The sequence below is a fragment of the Thamnophis sirtalis genome, unplaced genomic scaffold (genome assembly GCF_051295495.1).
Source record: "Thamnophis sirtalis isolate CommonGarterSnake01/CBP01778 unplaced genomic scaffold, rThaSir2_p1.2 scaffold_1, whole genome shotgun sequence".
NCBI classification, from domain to species: domain Eukaryota; kingdom Metazoa; phylum Chordata; class Lepidosauria; order Squamata; family Natricidae; genus Thamnophis; species Thamnophis sirtalis.
In genome coordinates this window covers 152,898,771-152,915,787 of record NW_028261381.1, presented here as the reverse complement: position 1 = coordinate 152,915,787, position 17,017 = coordinate 152,898,771, and the positions used below count along the sequence as shown (strand labels likewise).

At 40.9% G+C, this 17,017-nt stretch overlaps 1 protein-coding gene across 3 annotated transcripts in view; it reads left to right on the top strand.

Moving 5' to 3' along the window:
* Window positions 1–16,459, top strand: part of SLC35F4 (solute carrier family 35 member F4) — a 170,414-nt gene extending 153,955 nt beyond the window's left edge. For all 3 annotated transcript variants that reach the window (XM_087728089.1, XM_087728103.1, XM_087728096.1), the window contains 5 exons: window positions 3,498–3,717; window positions 10,554–10,679; window positions 13,811–14,003; window positions 14,734–14,823; window positions 16,003–16,459. In XM_087728089.1, the coding sequence (XP_087584215.1) occupies window positions 3,498–3,717; window positions 10,554–10,679; window positions 13,811–14,003; window positions 14,734–14,823; window positions 16,003–16,244 (871 nt within the window). In that variant the 3' untranslated portion in view covers window positions 16,245–16,459. The remainder of the gene's footprint in view (window positions 1–3,497; window positions 3,718–10,553; window positions 10,680–13,810; window positions 14,004–14,733; window positions 14,824–16,002) is intronic.
* Window positions 16,460–17,017: the final 558 nt, after the last annotated feature.

Sequence of the window (17,017 nt, the reverse complement as noted above, 5' to 3'; positions counted from 1 at the left end):
GCTTTTCCTATTTGGTTAGACTTCAGTCTTGTCACTTAAAAGATTTTGACATCTTTTCTTCATTCAAGTGGGGGGGAAGCAATTGGGGAAAAGTTTTGTAGCCATGTCAACTTGTTCAAGTTCTTCAACAGTTCTTCAAAAAGTATTCTCATTTTTTTTCTTGTACATATCTAATAAATTCTTCTTTTTATTTTATTTTTTTAGAATGTATTTAAGAACCCCAATGCAAGGCTGACTGAATTTTCCAGAACTCTTCATGAAATAAAATGTTACAAAAAATAGAATAGGAATCCAAAAGGAAATCCAAAATCTAGACATTCAGATGATTTATATTATTTGATGAATCCACACAATTATTATTACCTTTTTGAAAAAAATATGTTTGTATGTACATTAGAGACTATGTCAGCTGCCACTTTGTGCTTGCTTGTGCTTTGCTGCTATGCAGTGAGAGCCTGTCATAAACTGTGGAGAAGGGGAATGAAGGGGGAAATGAAAGTAAGTGCTGTATCTCCTTGAGATGCTGCCTCAAGGTGATCCAGCTGGAAAAAGGAGAAAGCCACATACCAAAATGCGCTTGGACTGATCATCATGAAACATCTTGACTGAACCTGATTGGTTACATTGGGGTGGTCAATGAGAGATAGTTAAGGGAGAGAAAAGTAGCAATAGCAATAGCAATAGCAGTTAGACTTATATACTGCTTCATAGGGCTTTCAGCCCTCTCTAAGCGGTTTACAGAGTCAGCATATTGCCCCCAACAACAATCCGGGTCCTCATTTTACCCACCTCGGAAGGATGGAAGGCTGAGTCAACCCTGAGCCGGTGAGATTTGAACAGCCGAACTGCCAAACTAGCAGTCAGCTGAAGTAGCCTGCAGTACTGCACTCTAACCACTGCGCCACCTCGGCTCTCCTTTGGCACGTAATTCTCAGTTCTGGCTTTCCAATACTGCAATACACTTGATTTCTAATAAACTATACCCTTCTCAACAAACGGAGCCAAGGATCATTTCTATTTAGAGGTTTAGATTCTGGCAGGTCTGACAGACTGCAAGTTTTAGCCTTTTTCTTATTCTGGCATCTGGAAACCAAAGCTCTGAAGGAAGAGGGGAATCATTGTTCAGAGATAAAATAACACTTGCAAGCAGAAGATCTCTATAGTCCAGGGACAGGTGTTCTTGTATAAAAGTAGCAGGTGACAAAGATATGAATCTTCATCGGGTACTTTGAAGGATTGTATCTACTTAATACTATTTAGTGCTGAATTTGAATTTTATAACTAATAATAAATTCCATGAAATATTTTAACTAGGATTAAGTAGGGAATCAGCTAAAAGGGATCAATTGCTTGCTGGTTTTTTTTTTCATTCAGAGCAAATTATCATCAACAGTTGTATCTTGAGTGGGAAATTGAATGATAAATTCTCAAGCTAGGGAGATATTATCCTGGATTAATGCTTCTCAACCTTGGCAACTTCTGACTTCAACTCCCATAATTCCCCAGCTAGCAAATTTCGGGAGGAAACCCACACTTCCTTAGGTTGCCAAGATTGAGAAACTCAGTCCTAGATTTTTCCCTTGAGCCTGATCCCATGTCATAAGAGCTCCACTCCACTCCAAATAGGCTGCCAAAATCACTACCCTGTCTGGATAGGATTCCATGCAGTCTATTTTCTTATCAATATTCTCCCAGACCATGCTGGCACAGGCAAGCTTTTAATGATGATGCCTTGGGCCACTGTTGAATAGACAAGCCTTTAAATGCCAAAATCCATCTTGGTTCACCTGCTCATTTCTCTCTTTCTCAAGAGTAGCCATACTCCTCACTATTGGAAGTGCTTATTTCCTTAGCCCAGCATTTTTTTTTCAAATCAGTTTCCTAGCCTTCTTCTCAGAATGCCAGAACAATATCTATGTTCGGGAGAACAAACGGCAGGATACCCAACCATGCAGTAAGTCCTTGACTTAGCACCAGAATTGGGATCAGAATTTCCATTGCTAAGCAAGATGGTTAAGTGATACAGATCTGATTTTATGTCCATTTTTGGCATGGTTGTTAAAGAAATCACTGCAGTTGTTAAGTGAATCCAGCTTCCTCCATTGACTTTGCTTGTGGGAAGCCAGCTGGAAAGGTTGATGATCATGTGACCATGAGATGATCATGTGACTATGGGGGTGCTGCAGCGGTGCAAGGACCCATCCTAAATCACATTTTCCAATACTATTATAAATCAGTCGCCAAACAATTGGTTATAAGTTGAGGACTACCTATATTCTATTTACTTTTTCCATTCTCCCACATGGAAATACTGTGGTCCCAAGTCAAATCTGTAAATTCAGATTTAAAAAAAATCCATGGGATTGCAAACCTAAAAACATTTCTAGGGAGTAAGCCTAACCGAATTCTGACAAAGCATGATCCTTCTCTCACATTTGAAACCCTCTACATCAAATGTCAAGTTTGCCTCCATATTTAGATGTGAATTGTTATTATTCAGATAGCTCTATTTTAAATTCTATTAATATCCCTTCTTGAATCCATTTCTTTCACTTAGATCATAACTGCAAGCAAAATGCTGGCTAAAAGTAAATAATGATTGATGCCGTATTCATAGATCCTAGCTGGAAACCCCTTTACCACATTCTGTACATAAATGCTTTGCCCTTTCAGATCAAACTCTGGAAATTAATCTAAACATTTTCAGGGGGGGAAAACACATCCTTTCTTGGCCCAAATTCATAGAGCTGGATTTCATGCCTAAAGTGGGACTAGAACTCACAATTTCCTGGTAATTAGCCCAAACTCACCCAGCCAGCTTTCATGTCTCAGGTGGGACTAGAACTCACTGTCTCCTGGCGATTGGCCCAATTTCACCCAGCTGGGCATTCATGCCTCAGGTGAGACTAGAACTCACCGTCTCCTAGTGTTTGGCCCACAGTCACCCAGCCGGCTTTCATGCCTCAGGTGGAACTAGAACTCATCGTCTCCTAGTGTTTGGCCCACAGTCACCCAGATGGCTTTCATGCCTTGGGTGGGACTAGAACTCACCGTCTCCTGGTGATTGGCCCAATTTCACCCAGCTGGCTTTTATTTCTAAGGCAGGACTAGAACTCATCCTCTCCCACCCTCTCTCGCCTGTTGCTTTGACCACTAGACCACCTGGCCATCAACACCTTTTCACTAGCCTTTTCACTACAGATTGGCGGGGGATTTGCGTAGAGGTGGTGCAGAGCAGGTTGGCAAGCATGAGGCTGCCCCGGTCGCCATTTGAGAGGCTTTCTATTGTAAGTTCTGATGTAGAAGAGGCTACCCCAGAGCACCATTCTATTAAAACATGTGAGCAGGTCACCATGATTTAAAATAATTGGCCAGCCACTCTGAAGCATGGCTGAAGAACAAGCTTAAAACATTAAAGTTATGATGCTGTGAAATGGCAAAATTGAGAGGAGATTTGTATCCCTCTAAAAGAGGAATCTTTTTTTTTATGTCTCTAGGGAATGTAGTCGGATCTTTGGCGAAGATGGTCTGACGCTGAAACTCTTTCTTAAAAGAACCGCTCCCTTTTCTATTTTGTGGACTTTGACTAACTACCTATACCTGCTGGCTCTGAAGAAGCTGACCGCCACAGACGTCTCGGCCCTCTTCTGTTGTAACAAAGCCTTTGTCTTCCTGCTCTCGTGGATTGTCCTGAAAGACAGGTTCATGGGTGTCAGGGTAATGGTCTAGACAGCTTTTGTTAATGATAGTTTCCATTGCCCAAACTTTACTTTGAAGATCTAAGACAACTACAGTGTTTCCCCGAAAATAAGACAAGGTCTTATTTTCTTTTGACCCCGAAATAAGCACTTGGTCTTATTTTCAGGGAGGCAGTGGTGGGTTTCAAAATTTTTTGGAACCTACTCTGTGGGCGTGGCCTCCTTTGTGGGAGTGGCTTGCTGGCCATGTGACCTGGTGGGAGTGGATTGCCGGCCATGTGTTCTCTCTCTCTCTCTGTGTGAGTGTGTGTGTGTCTGTGTGTCTGTGTGTCAGTGGTGGGTTTCAAAAAATTTTGGAATCTCTTCTGTAGGTGTGGCCTGCTTTCCAGGTCCACTGGTGGAACCTCTTCTAACCGGTTCGGTAGATTTGACGAGCCGGTTTTACCGAACTGGTGCGAACTGGTAGGAACCCACCTCTGCAGGGAGGTCTTATTATTTTTGAGGTGCAGGAGGCGTTGAGCGTGGTCACCTCATGGCTGCTGCTGTGTTGCAATATTTTGGGGGAGGGCTTATTTTCAGAGGAGGGCTTATTTTAGCGCATGCGCTCAAAAGCCCGATTGAGCTTACTATCCGGGGGGGGGTGTCTTATTTTCAGGGAAACTGGGTACTATGCTCCCAAAAACGCATGTCGGGTTTATCCATTTTTTGGTTAAGTGTCCAGTGAGTACTATAAATGGGAGGGAATTATAAGATTAGCAGAAATGGTTCCAGGCAATGAAGAATTTGGAAGTGGCTACAATATTTTCTTGAGTTCATGTCCAGAAAAACCGCCATTATGAGATTACCTTTTCATATGACTGCTTCTCAATTTTCTGTTCTCTTAAATGCTGCCCTCAGATGGCGATAGTGAAATACAGCCACAAGCAATTAATCCATTAAGAATTAATGCATAATTCCATGCAGTGTCTTGCTTTGGAATGCATGTGGGAGACATTATTATAGAAGAATTATGGGGAAACATTAAGACTCGTATAATCTCATATTCTTATTCTTTGCCAATATAATAGGAGGATGTCGAATAACGGTGCTTAATTTTATTATTTTTAATTATGCTCCAAATTTAGAAACTACTTTTCAGCTTGCATTCCCAAACATAGCATTTTACTTTTCCCGTAAGAGCAGCAATCCCATTCACTTATCTGAAACAAAGAAAAGAGTGGATTTGCAATACTGTTCTGGTGGGAAATAGATTAGCTCTTGGCTTCTAATCTCAGAGACAAGGCAAGCTTTGCCCTCTTTCATTTGCATCCCAGATGTCAGTCTGTTTACTTAATTTCATAGAATTGAATGAAAGTGATTAAGAATGGCAGTTTATTTTTTTCTTTGTTTGCAAACTCCATCCTTGTTCCTACTACCGTGCGACAGAATTTAGGCAGCTGGCTTCATCACAATCTGGAGAAATAGTTGGAATTTCAACTAGGTTACATTTTTAAAAAAGATTTTTTAAATAAATAACTAAAGGTGATGAACATACCTAATATTTCTTTCTCCTCTTATTTTCCCCATGACAACAGTCCTATGAGGTTGGTTGGGCTGAGAGTGACTGACCCAAAGTCACCCAGCTGGCTTTCATGCCTAACGCGAAACTAGAACTTCTAATCTCCTGTTTTCTAGCCTGGTACTTTAATCGCTAGATGGTGATCCTCAAACTTTTTAAACAGGGGGCCAATTCATGGTCCCTCAGACTGTTGGGGGGGCAAGGCCAGCTGGGTGGGTGTGGCTAGGTGTTCATGTGACTGGGTGGGCATGGCTAGGTCATGTGACTGGGTGGGCATGGCCAATTTAACAGTCCATTGAACAATGCACACAAATTAAACTTTAATTTGTTTTGCTTCTGGGGGTGTTTTATTTGCTTTTGTTGGCATGTTGCTCTTTTAGTTGCCTTTTCTTTTTACTAGATCATTTTTCCAGAACAAACTACCGGTTGGCCCGTTGGGCCATTTTTCACCCTCCCCAGGCTTCAGGAAAGCTTCCAGAGCCTGGAGAGGGTGAAAAACGACCCAACGACCCAACCGGTAGTTTGAGAATGAACTTCCAGTTGGCCCATTGGGGCATTTTTTCCACTCCCCAGCTTCAGGAAAGCCTCCGGAGCCTGGGGTGGGTGAAAAACAGGCCCAATGGGCCAACTGGAAATTCATTCCCAAACTTCCGGTTGGGCCATGGGGCCCATTTCACACTCTCTATACTTTCCTGAAGTCTGGGGAGGGCGAAAACGGCCTCCTTGGCCCTCCGGAAGGCCGAAAATGTCCACCTGTGCCATAGATTTGCCATCAAGGGTCTAGTGGATAAGGCATCAGGCTAGAAAGCAAGAGACTATGAGTTTAATCCTACCTTAGCCATGAAAGACCTCACTCTCTGTCAACTCAAATCACTTCACAGGGTGGTGATTGGGAAAGGAGGAGGAAGGTGTGTTGGATAGGTTTGCCATTTTGAGTTGTTTGTGAACATAATAACAGCAGAATATAAATGAATGAATGAATGAATAAATGTATCTATGCTACTTCCATTAATTGATTTCTGGGCAATTAGTGACAGACAAGAGAGACAATTTGGTATAGTGGTTAAGGCTACAGATTGTAGCTACTGGGCTACAAACCTCACCTTACGCATAAACCCAGCTGGGAGGGGCCAGATACTTTCTCGCAGTCCTAGCAAGTGAGGCAATGGTAAACCACTTCCGTATAATCTTGCCAAGAAAACTGCAGAGACTAGGGCAGACAGTAAATATAAAAAAGGGGAAGTGCTTAGGGGTGTATGTGAAAAATATCAATTAAATGAACACAAGGAGTATTATGGACACACATTATTACATTTTTTAGTGATCGGGGCAGCTCATAAGGCCAATAAATAAATGCACCCACATTTTCAAAATGCGAAAGTTGCCTCAACTTCCTCACATGTAGAAGCAACTGAAGAGGCAATTTTTCTATATGAAGTCAACCCATGCCTCCCATGCTACCACTTTGTATAGCCCACATCGCAATGAATTACAAACCCAGGGCAGTATTTGCCACTTTCAGGAAAGTGCCCACAGGTTGCGCTCAGAGGACTTCCCCAAATAAACCTGCCAATCTGTTTGATGGATTTCCTTCCGGAAACTAGCTAGGTGGGGGGTTATAAACTAGCATTGAGGCCAACATTCTTACACAAGAACTTGTAACTTGACATTGAAAGTAACAAGCTTTGCATTCTTCAGAGTTGAAGCATTTGTAGGGCACAAAGTGCTTCAAGGTTCATGGAACATGATTTACCAGGATGGTGACAGTAGCAGCAAGGATTCTTTAAAATTGAAAACAGCAGTTTAAATTTGTTGGGCTCCACTGAAATGAGTTATTTCTGACTGTTTTAGTTCCATTTCTTAACCCACCTGAGACATGTAGCAGCTTTCAAGAACTTGCTACGTTTTTCTCACTTGCCCTTTAGATGTGACACTCTGTGGTTTGGATTATTAACTTAATCTATTCCATGTTTTGTATGAGGGAAATCTGGTTGTGGAAGAAGAGAGTCAAACTTAAAGGTCCTGCTTTCATCCCAGCAGCTCCATTGTTTTTTTTAATTAGAATTCAATAAAATATGCTCCTTCTACATATGAAATACATTCCTTCGGTTCCACCACAAAACCGCGGAGTACAAAATCACGCTCGACGAAAGCGCGCATTTGACGTCGTCACAGCGCGACGAAAACATCGCGTTGTGATCGAAAAATGTAAAAATAAAGCGAAAACCTTACCCTAACCCCCCCAAACCTAACCCTAAACCTAACCCTAAACCTAACCCTTAACCTAACCCTAAATCTAACCCTAAACCTAACCGTTAACGTAACGCTAAACCTAACGCTAACCCTTAACCTAACGCTAAACGTAACCCTAACGCTCTAAACCTAACCCTAACCTTTAACCTAACCCTAACCCTAACCCTAAACCTAAACCTAACCCTTACCTTTATGTGAATCGGCTTGCTTTAATTTTAATTTTATTTCCATTTTTAATTTTTTTCATCGCGCTGTGATGACGTCACACGCGCGCTTTCGTCGAGTGCGATTTTGTCCTCCGCGGTTTTGACAGGTCACGATTCCTTCAGTTCATAGTGCAAACCCTACATTTCTGTATCTCCTTCATCTAATTCATAGGAGTGTTCATTAAAGAGAAAAGTAAATTGGACAAGCTTGAATTGGTTTCATCCGTGGATTAATCAACAAAACCTGCAGTTAATTAATTAATAGAGACAAACTCTAATTCGATGTATAAATTTTAATAACTAGTGCTGGGAGCTAAAATGCATAGCAGTTCTTAAAGCTTATTTTAGTGCTAATGTGCAAGTATCTAAAGCTAGATCTTTCTTTTAAAGACTGAAAATAATATTTGCTTCTCAATTCATAAGCTGTTTCATACATCCTTCAATATCTCCAAAATGTGATCTATTGTATAGAATACAAAGGTTTTTGTAAAGCTGAAAAATGATTTAAGTGTGCCTGATAGGTTTGATAGATAAAAGGCAGGTAAATAGCACTAACAGCTCTAATATCTTCATTCCCAAACATTTCCTAGGTGATATGATCAGTGTTTGACACCAGATTGGGGTATTAAAGTATTACTTTTGAGATTACAGAAGCATTGTATCAGGCAGAATGCAGCAAAATTTTATAAAATAGAAGCTGGGAGAAAATATATGTGTTTGAGAGAGGGGGGGGGATAAAGGTGGCAAGTGAGGTTTTCTAGAGATTTTTTAAAAAAACCTTCCTTATGATTTTTTCCCCCCTTGTGGGTTTATGCCAGAAACAAAATGATGACAGATAGTAAGAGCTTGAATCAGGAAAGGGAAGTAGGGACAGGCTGCCATTTCGTCTCTCTGCAGTAACTTATCCAAGCTTTGTTTTAAAGATCATTGCCCTCACTACTGGGTTTAATTGAGGGTTAGCATTTGAATTAATGACACTGAGCACTATTATATTGAACTTGACCAACTGGTCAGTACTCTTTGGGTGAATTCACAGAATATATTGAATTGTAAAACTGGGTTAATAGAACACAGTTGCTTCGTTCACATAAATATGCTATATCTAAGAACCACATAACATGCTAAAATTATAACTCAATCCACATCGCATACTGAGCTACTGTATACAGTACAAATTATTCAAATTCATTTTACCATCCTCCAGTGTGCTGTAGGGTCCCTGCATGTAAGCAATAGCACTAAGGCTTATATCCTGCTTCATAATGCTTTACAGCCATCTCTCAGTGGTTTACAGAGTCAGCATATTGCCCCCAACAATCGGAGTCCTCATTTTACCATTTTACATCAGAAGGATGCAAAGCTGAGTCAACCTTGAGCCAGTCAGGATTGAACTCCTGGCAGTGCTGCATTCTAACCACTGCGCCACCATGGCTCCGTGATATAAACACATTGAGTTGAGGAAATAGAATTGGCTGTGGAGTTCTTAACGCTCTCTGAGTTTGGTTATTTGCTTGCAGATGTTGCGTCATCTAAATAGTAACATCACCAGTGGCACAATTAGCTGAAGTTTGGTCACTCGTATACTATTAAATGGTGGTTTCATGCAGGCTTTCCCAACCTGAACATTTCTCCAGATGACAAATCCCAGAATTCTCAGCCTACACAGATAATGTTCAGGATTCTAGGAGTGTTTCTCAACCTTGGCAACTTTAAGATGTGTGGATTTGAACTCCCAGAATTTCCCAGCCAACAATAATGGCTGGGGAATTCTGGGAGTTGAAATCCATACATCCTAAAGTTGCCAAGGTTGAGAAAGACTGTCCCAAAATATTTGGAGGCACCAGACTGGGGAGAAGTCATTTAACATAACACTACCATGTTTCCCCAAAAATAAGACAGGGTCTTATTTTCTTTTGACCCCCCCCAAAATAAGCGCTTGGCCTTATTTTGGGGGAGGTCTTATTATTTTTGAGGTGCAGGAGCCCCCTTAACCTCAGCCCGTGGCCTGTGGATCAGCTGATTCAGAGAGGAAAGGAAGTTCAGTCTCTGTTTCTGGGACAGTCCTGCCAGCCCTAGCATTGCTGGGCCTGCTGCTCTTTTTGCGGCTGTCACTAACAGAAGGGGAGTGGTAGCTAGGGTTTGCGGGAGCAGCCTCCATGAGGCCATTCCTGGTAGATGGAAGGTGCATGTGGGACGTGTGGTCAATGTTCCGCCCTTCCCCCCAGGAAATGGCGGGGACCAGCTGCGTATGCCTTTAAGTATTTTAGGGGAGGGCTTATTTTTGGAGAAGGGCTTACTTTAGTGCATGCATTCAAAAGCCCGATTGGGTTTATTATCCAGGGAGGTCTTATTTTCTGAGAAACAGGGTAGAACCATTGGAATTTGATACTTTTTTTCAATCTGCTTGTACTCACCTCGAGAAACAAGCTGAAGTTTATTCCACCGTTGCATTTTGCTGATGAATGAACCTGCCCGTTTTGTGTTTTGAATCTTACTCCCTAGAGCTATAATTTCTCTGACTACACAACAGTGGCCAAGCTAGGTTTATGGCTGTCAACCTGTGAAACAAACTAATCTGATCTTGAAGCAATTCTGCCTGAATGGGCTTCAGTCTAAAGTAATCTACGAAATAATCCTTTTGATTTTCAAGAAAAGAGAACAAGGTTATTGTACAGTCTCTCTCTGGGAGGTACATAACCTGCACGGCTGTTGTAGTGTTATCTTCCCATTCCATGTCCGCAAGTCATTTTAATGTCTCTCACGCGCAACACTCATCTTATCGTGGTTCTTTCCAGATAATAAACTCCTTCTACATGTCTTTCCTTTTGGATTGCACAGATAGTTGCCGCAATAATGGCCATCACTGGAATTGTTATGATGGCCTATGCAGATGGTTTCCATGGCGATTCAATTATTGGTGTTGCATATGCAGTTGGATCTGCTTCGACCTCTGCGCTATATAAGGTAGGTCATTTTCTTACCATTTTCATCCTTTTTAAATGAATGCGTAGACAAACAAAGCAAGGTGGGTTTAAAACAGTGCTCACGGTTGCTTAATTCACATTTTGAACAATGTGCACTGGAAGAAAGTTGCAGCTAGGTAATTACATGGTGGCCTCCAAGGATTTGGTTTGGATTCCCCTTATCAAGTCTTAATGAAATCTCTGTTATTCCACGACAGCAAGATTAGCATCCATGAGTTTCCTCTTATCTTATATGCCAGTATTTTATGACATTCAACTGTGACACACAAGCAAAAGAAAATGTTGAAAGCTAAGGATGATATTTTCAATGAAAGTGGGGAAATCTTCCTTTCAGGAATGATCTGTCTGTCACTCTGCTGAGATTCCCTAGGAGATCTTGGGATTTCTTAATAATTCTATGTTTTACTAATCTCTCCAATTGTATTTTAGTTTAAATCAGAATGTCTTCTAAAATAAAGGTGAGTTAACTCAGCCTATAGAAGTTCAGCTCCATTCTTGGGCTCCGCAGGAAACTCATTTGATTTCAGGGAACAACTGTCCAAAATTGACATTATAGTTTTCTACCAATTTAAACCAGTGTACACACAAATCTTGAATTATAAACTCTAAAATTGTTCTCTTAAAAGAAAGGGGGAAAAATTCCCTTCACCAAATAAAAATTTGTGATGTAGTGCTCCCAACTGTTTTACATCAATGCCCAAATAGTGACAAATAATTTCCGTACTGCTTCTCTACTGATCAGTTATACTAATTGATTTGTCATTGATTTTAAAATTGTAAATAAAAAGCAAATGCACAGCCAATTAATTCATTGAAAACAAATATATGAAACAAATGACTGCATCAAAACATTGCAGGAATCAGGAATGTATTTGAAAGCAGTAAGATCTAAAAGTCAATAAAAATGTAAAATATTTCCTGAAGGAGAAAAGGTAGTTAATTCAGATTTGATTGTGGCTTCCAATGATTTCCTGTTCTAACTCCTGTCACAATATCTGTAGATGAGAATGTATGTAGCTCAGGACTGAACCATGGAGTCCTAGATGCCTTCTAAGTTTGCTTTGGTTGTTTGCTTGCAGATGTTTTCTTTACTTTCTTTCTATGGTCATAAATCGAGGGCTAAAGGTAAAGGTTCCCCTTGCACATATGTGCTAGTCATTCCTGACACTAGGGGGTGGTGCTCATCTCCATTTCAAAGCCAAAGAGCCAGCACTGTCCGAAGACGTCTCCATGGTCATGGGGCCGGCATGACTAAATGCTGAAAGAACATGGAACGCTGTTACCTTCCCACCAAAGGGGATCCCTATTTTTCTACTTGCATTTTTACATGCTTTCGAACTGCTAGGTTGGCAGTAGCTGGGACAAGTAATGGGAGCTCACTCAGTTACATGGCACTAGGGATTCGAACCACCAAACTGCCGACCTTTCTGATCAACAACCTCAGCATCTTAGCCACTGAGCCACCCCGTCGCTTGTCGCAATGGTTCAGGGCTACCTGTACTCTAATCAAGGAACTGCCCAATAGAAAACGACACTCCCATGAACACTGGCAGGGCAAGCATATATATGTATATAAACAGAGAACAAACCTTACTCCCTTTTAGCACTAGTACCTGGTCTGGTAATAAAATGTCCACAAATGATCAAGTTCAGAGAACACCAAGGACTCCACAGCCCTGCCACAATCTTATAACCATTTGAAAATTCAGAAGGCTTTTCAGAGGCAACTCATGAAAAGCACTCGGCAGTGAGCAATCATTGAGATTAGCAAGCTATAAATATCAGTTGCCAAAATCCTGCTCTTCTGACAAATTGTATGTGTGTCCCTTTTGCACACAGCCCAGAGTACTCTACATCAGGAAAGATAAATACATCAAATCAAACCTTCAGCCCTCTTAGAGAGAGACGGATGTAAATATAAATAATACAGCAGCATGTGTTGATCACATTTCAGTAGGCCCATCGCCAACTGAATAAACTGCATAAGAGAGATGCTCTTGGCTGTTGCCAACCCTGAGGCCCAAACTAGAGGCTATATATAAGCGTATTTAATTGATATACTAAAGATTTAATTACTCCAGTGACCAGTTATAATGAGAACAACTCACTTCAAGTCTGAGGTGGTTGGAGAAAACATTGTTTTGGCATTATTATGTGCATGCCACATAATTCTTTAGCTGGGTTTTCAAGGTGGATTGGACTAAATCTTCAATAACTCCAAGCTGGCAAAGTCTTTGGTGTCAGGTTGGAGATGATAAAAGTAATTCGTTTACTTTTATCTTGTCTTTGTCCCAGGCAAATGATCTGTGAGCCCTGGACTTCAGTATGACATACCTAAGCATATGTCAGGGATTCAAGTAACACCCCCAATGAAAGAAGACTCAGAGGCTTGAGGTTTCTCAAAGTTCCATTTTATTAGAGATGTCATATTGGCACAGCTGGGAAAACCCGAATCTGAAAGTTTCCAGGTTTTCCCCACCCAAAAGGAAGTTCAAACCCCTGCCCAGCACCCACATGTCCTTCACATGATCCAATCAGGCACCATCCAAAACTGGAGATGCCTCCCAGTCACATCATCGCAGCTGCAGGGCCAGGTGTCCTTGACTCTCTGAGAAAAGAGTGTTATTTTGACTATGCATCACACACGCTCTATATAACCCCCCCCTCCCATTTTCCCACAGTAGAAAATGTGGCAGGCCTGAAGGCCCAGTGTAAAAGATGGCTTCCAGGTCTGACAGCATACCACTTTTCTTAACTCCCTAAGAACTAGTGATTGTGGAAAGAAGTGAGAAAGTGAAGGGCCAAAGATGAATCTGAAGACCAGTTTTTGTAAACGCAAACAATTCAGAGAGACACAGAAAGCCTTAGTCAAAATGGACTTTCCAACAATGGATCCCTGCCATGTGATTCCACTGAGACCATTTCTGAATATACTTCATGGCATTGTCCCAAGGGTGCTTTTTCAAGAGAAAGAAAAACAGTTGCCTCTTGAAAAAGCACCTTTGGGACAACTATAACCTGGATGACTGATCTCCAGAGATTCTCACCTGGATGAGAATCCCCAGAGACCCTTCATGGTATGTATGCTCAATTGTTTTCCTTTCTTTTTAGGTTTTGTTTAAGATGTTTCTTGGAACTGCCAACTTCGGTGAAGCTGCTCACTTCATCTCTACCCTTGGCTTCTTTAACTTGATTTTCCTTTCCATCACTCCCATCATCTTGTACTTTACCAAAGTGGAATACTGGTCACCTTTTTCAGCTGTGCCATGGGGCTTTCTGTGTGGAATTGCAGGCCTCTGGCTGGGTATGTGTCTGAGCAAATGTTTCCGTATCCCAGTGCTTCTTTCAACTTTACTTGCAGCAGAATCTTTGGGTCATTTTGGTTTTACTCTTTGTCAGTTTATAAGAAAATCTGTCCTTTTCATTCTGCAGCTGCATAAAATTCTGGGCATCTTTTTAGATAGAAGAGAATCCTTAGAGGAGGAAAGTTTATTTATTTATCAAATTTGTTTGCTGCCCATCTCATGATTCAAGGTGCCTCTGAGTGGTACACACACACACACACACACACACACACACACACACACACACACACACAGAGAAAGAGAGAGAGAGAGAGAGAGAGAGAGAGAGAGAGAGAGAGAGAGAGAGAGAGAGAGAGAGAGAGATTAAAATTTGAAAAATTAAAAGAAATAAAAAAACAAGGGTTTGGAGGGGGAGAGCTGGAGTGCCATCTCTGTTAGTGCACCAACCACCTCCAATCAACAGTTTCTCCTAACTTGTTTAGTACTAAAATGCCATTTTTTAACGTAGAAGTTACAAATTTAGTAGCATTGTGTAATTCAGCATTTTGTAATACATACACACACATATACATACATACACCGGACGATCAGATGCTGGGTACTGCAAAAAGAAGATGGTTTAGATAAGTTTATCGGGATTTAAATGAGTTAATTTCAGTCTTGCAGGTTGAAATCTAGTTATTGTGTGAGAGAGGTCTTCACTTTCTCCTTTTCTTTTTTCTTTCATAGCTTTCAACATTTTGGTGAATGTTGGTGTTGTGCTTACATATCCAATCTTAATATCTATTGGGACAGTACTCAGTGTTCCTGGCAATGCAGGTACAAATGATGGATGGCAATGATTTTTTTTTTAAAAAAAGTATAGCGATAAATTCATTTTATTAGTTTCTTCTGTACTGTTGGAATAGATCTCCAGTACTTCTATAGAGGAAACACCAGATTCTTCATAAAAATTTTCCAAGGAATAGCACAGAGAAGGGAATGCCATCCTAGTGCAAAAGGATGCGAGATTAATCAGGGCAAGCAGAGAACATTCTGAGAGATGCTAAGAGTGAATTTAACTAGATATACACCTCTTCAGCATATATGCAAATTCTAGTGGAGACAGAAATCCAGCTTTAACTAATTACTCCCAAGCACTACATAAAATGCATGTGCCTGTGTGCTTCTTTGACTTTGATCCATGGCCCATTAGCCTCTAAAGTTCTTGGAAGATGTAACAGCCTCTCATCACCTTAGGCCCTGACTGAGATGTGTTTTGCCTGCTCCTCAGCCAAACTGATTTTCATAGCCTGCTTAGCTATTAAACTGTCTCCTGATCTTCATACACTGAAGCTCCAAGAAATCAGGATGCCTATGAATGTTCCACAGTGGTCACCCCAAATCAGCTGGTGGGAGGAACACATTTCTGCAAGACAGGCAGACCTTTATCCTAACTCTAACTAGTCATTTCTGGACACTCCGAATTCCAATGATATTCTATCAATGCTGTGATTTTAGGTGAACAAAACTGATGATACCAGTGTGTCCTATTACACCAGGGTTCTCCAACATTGGCAACTTTAAGACTTGTGGACTTCAGCTCCCAGAATCCCAGAACTCTCGGAGTTGAAGTCCACAAGTCTTAAAGTTGCCAAGGTTGGAGACCGCTGTCCTATATTATAGATTCAGTGTGAGAGAGTGAAAAGGGTTCTTTTAGCAAGGTAAATTAGGGACCCAAAAGTCAGTGAAAGATTCTTCTGCTGAATTCCAATTCTTGGGGAAATCCTTATGTTCAAGATGGGCAGCCATGCAGTCTGTTTTTCTGGTGATTGATGGTGGCCAGAAAAAATTGTGGGCACCATCCAAAAATAACGTAACTAGGTTGAAAATGTTTCCTCCTTTACACTGAAAAATTATTAAAATGGTTGTCTCCTTTTGTCTCCCTTCCCCGTCATTGAGTTGACAAATAGAGAAGGGATATTTTGATTCATTCTTTTTGCATCCCCCATCCCCCAGCTGTTGATCTCCTCAAACGTGAGGTGATTTTTAGTGTCGTCCGATTGGGAGCCACCATCTTCATCTGCCTTGGGTTCCTGCTAATGCTTCTTCCTGAGGAATGGGATGAAATTACACTGAGATTTATCAACAATTTAAAAGAGAAGAAAAGTGAAGAGCATGCTGAAGACGTGACTGATTCAAACATTCACTTCAGGAGCAGGAGTAGAGCGAATGGGACGGTGTCTATACCGCTGGCTTAGAGCTGGTGATTGCACGACCATGTATATTCTGTGAATATGATTTAATAATTTTTTTCTCACCCACCTGTACACTAAAAAGGACAGTGATGTTAAAGACCAGGGATGGATTATAAATTTAATGCTCAACACATTGGTATGTAAATGATTGACATTTGTACACTTGTCCAGCAGTAGGTGAAAATAACCACAATAAATTCCTTTTTAAAAAAAAACAAAAACAAAAGAAAATGTTTTTTGTACTTTGTTAGATGGTTCACAGAAAAAAAAATCATCTTTAAATCAAATCCAGAACTCAGTTTAAGAATTAGGCAGATGGATATTGACCGGTGGCAGCAGTTTCGTTATTCTTGGGTGATTCAGTCATTGAGTCTTATTAAAATTCCCTCTGGTATATCATGTGCTGAATTGTGTGTAGCGTGTGCAAATGCCATAGCAGGTTTATCCAGCCTATTTAGCCTTCAGCATTTCTGGAAGATGCAATCACAGCAGATCTAAATGGGTGTAAAATCAGGAAAGGCTGTACTGAGAAAGTACAAGATCCAAATCATTACTTTTCCAGTTCCGGTTGCTTCATTCTACTATCATCACAAACAGCTAGTCTAATTACTAGCCATAGGTGTGTGCAGGGAGGGTCAGGTAACAAAATGTGTGTTGTAATATCATTTGGCCTTTTGTTTTATTGTTCTGGTTAGTAGCAGATGTTTGTGGGACTAATTAAGCTACAAAGCTAAGTTTCAGACACTGCAATTTTGACACATTGCACAGATAAAATC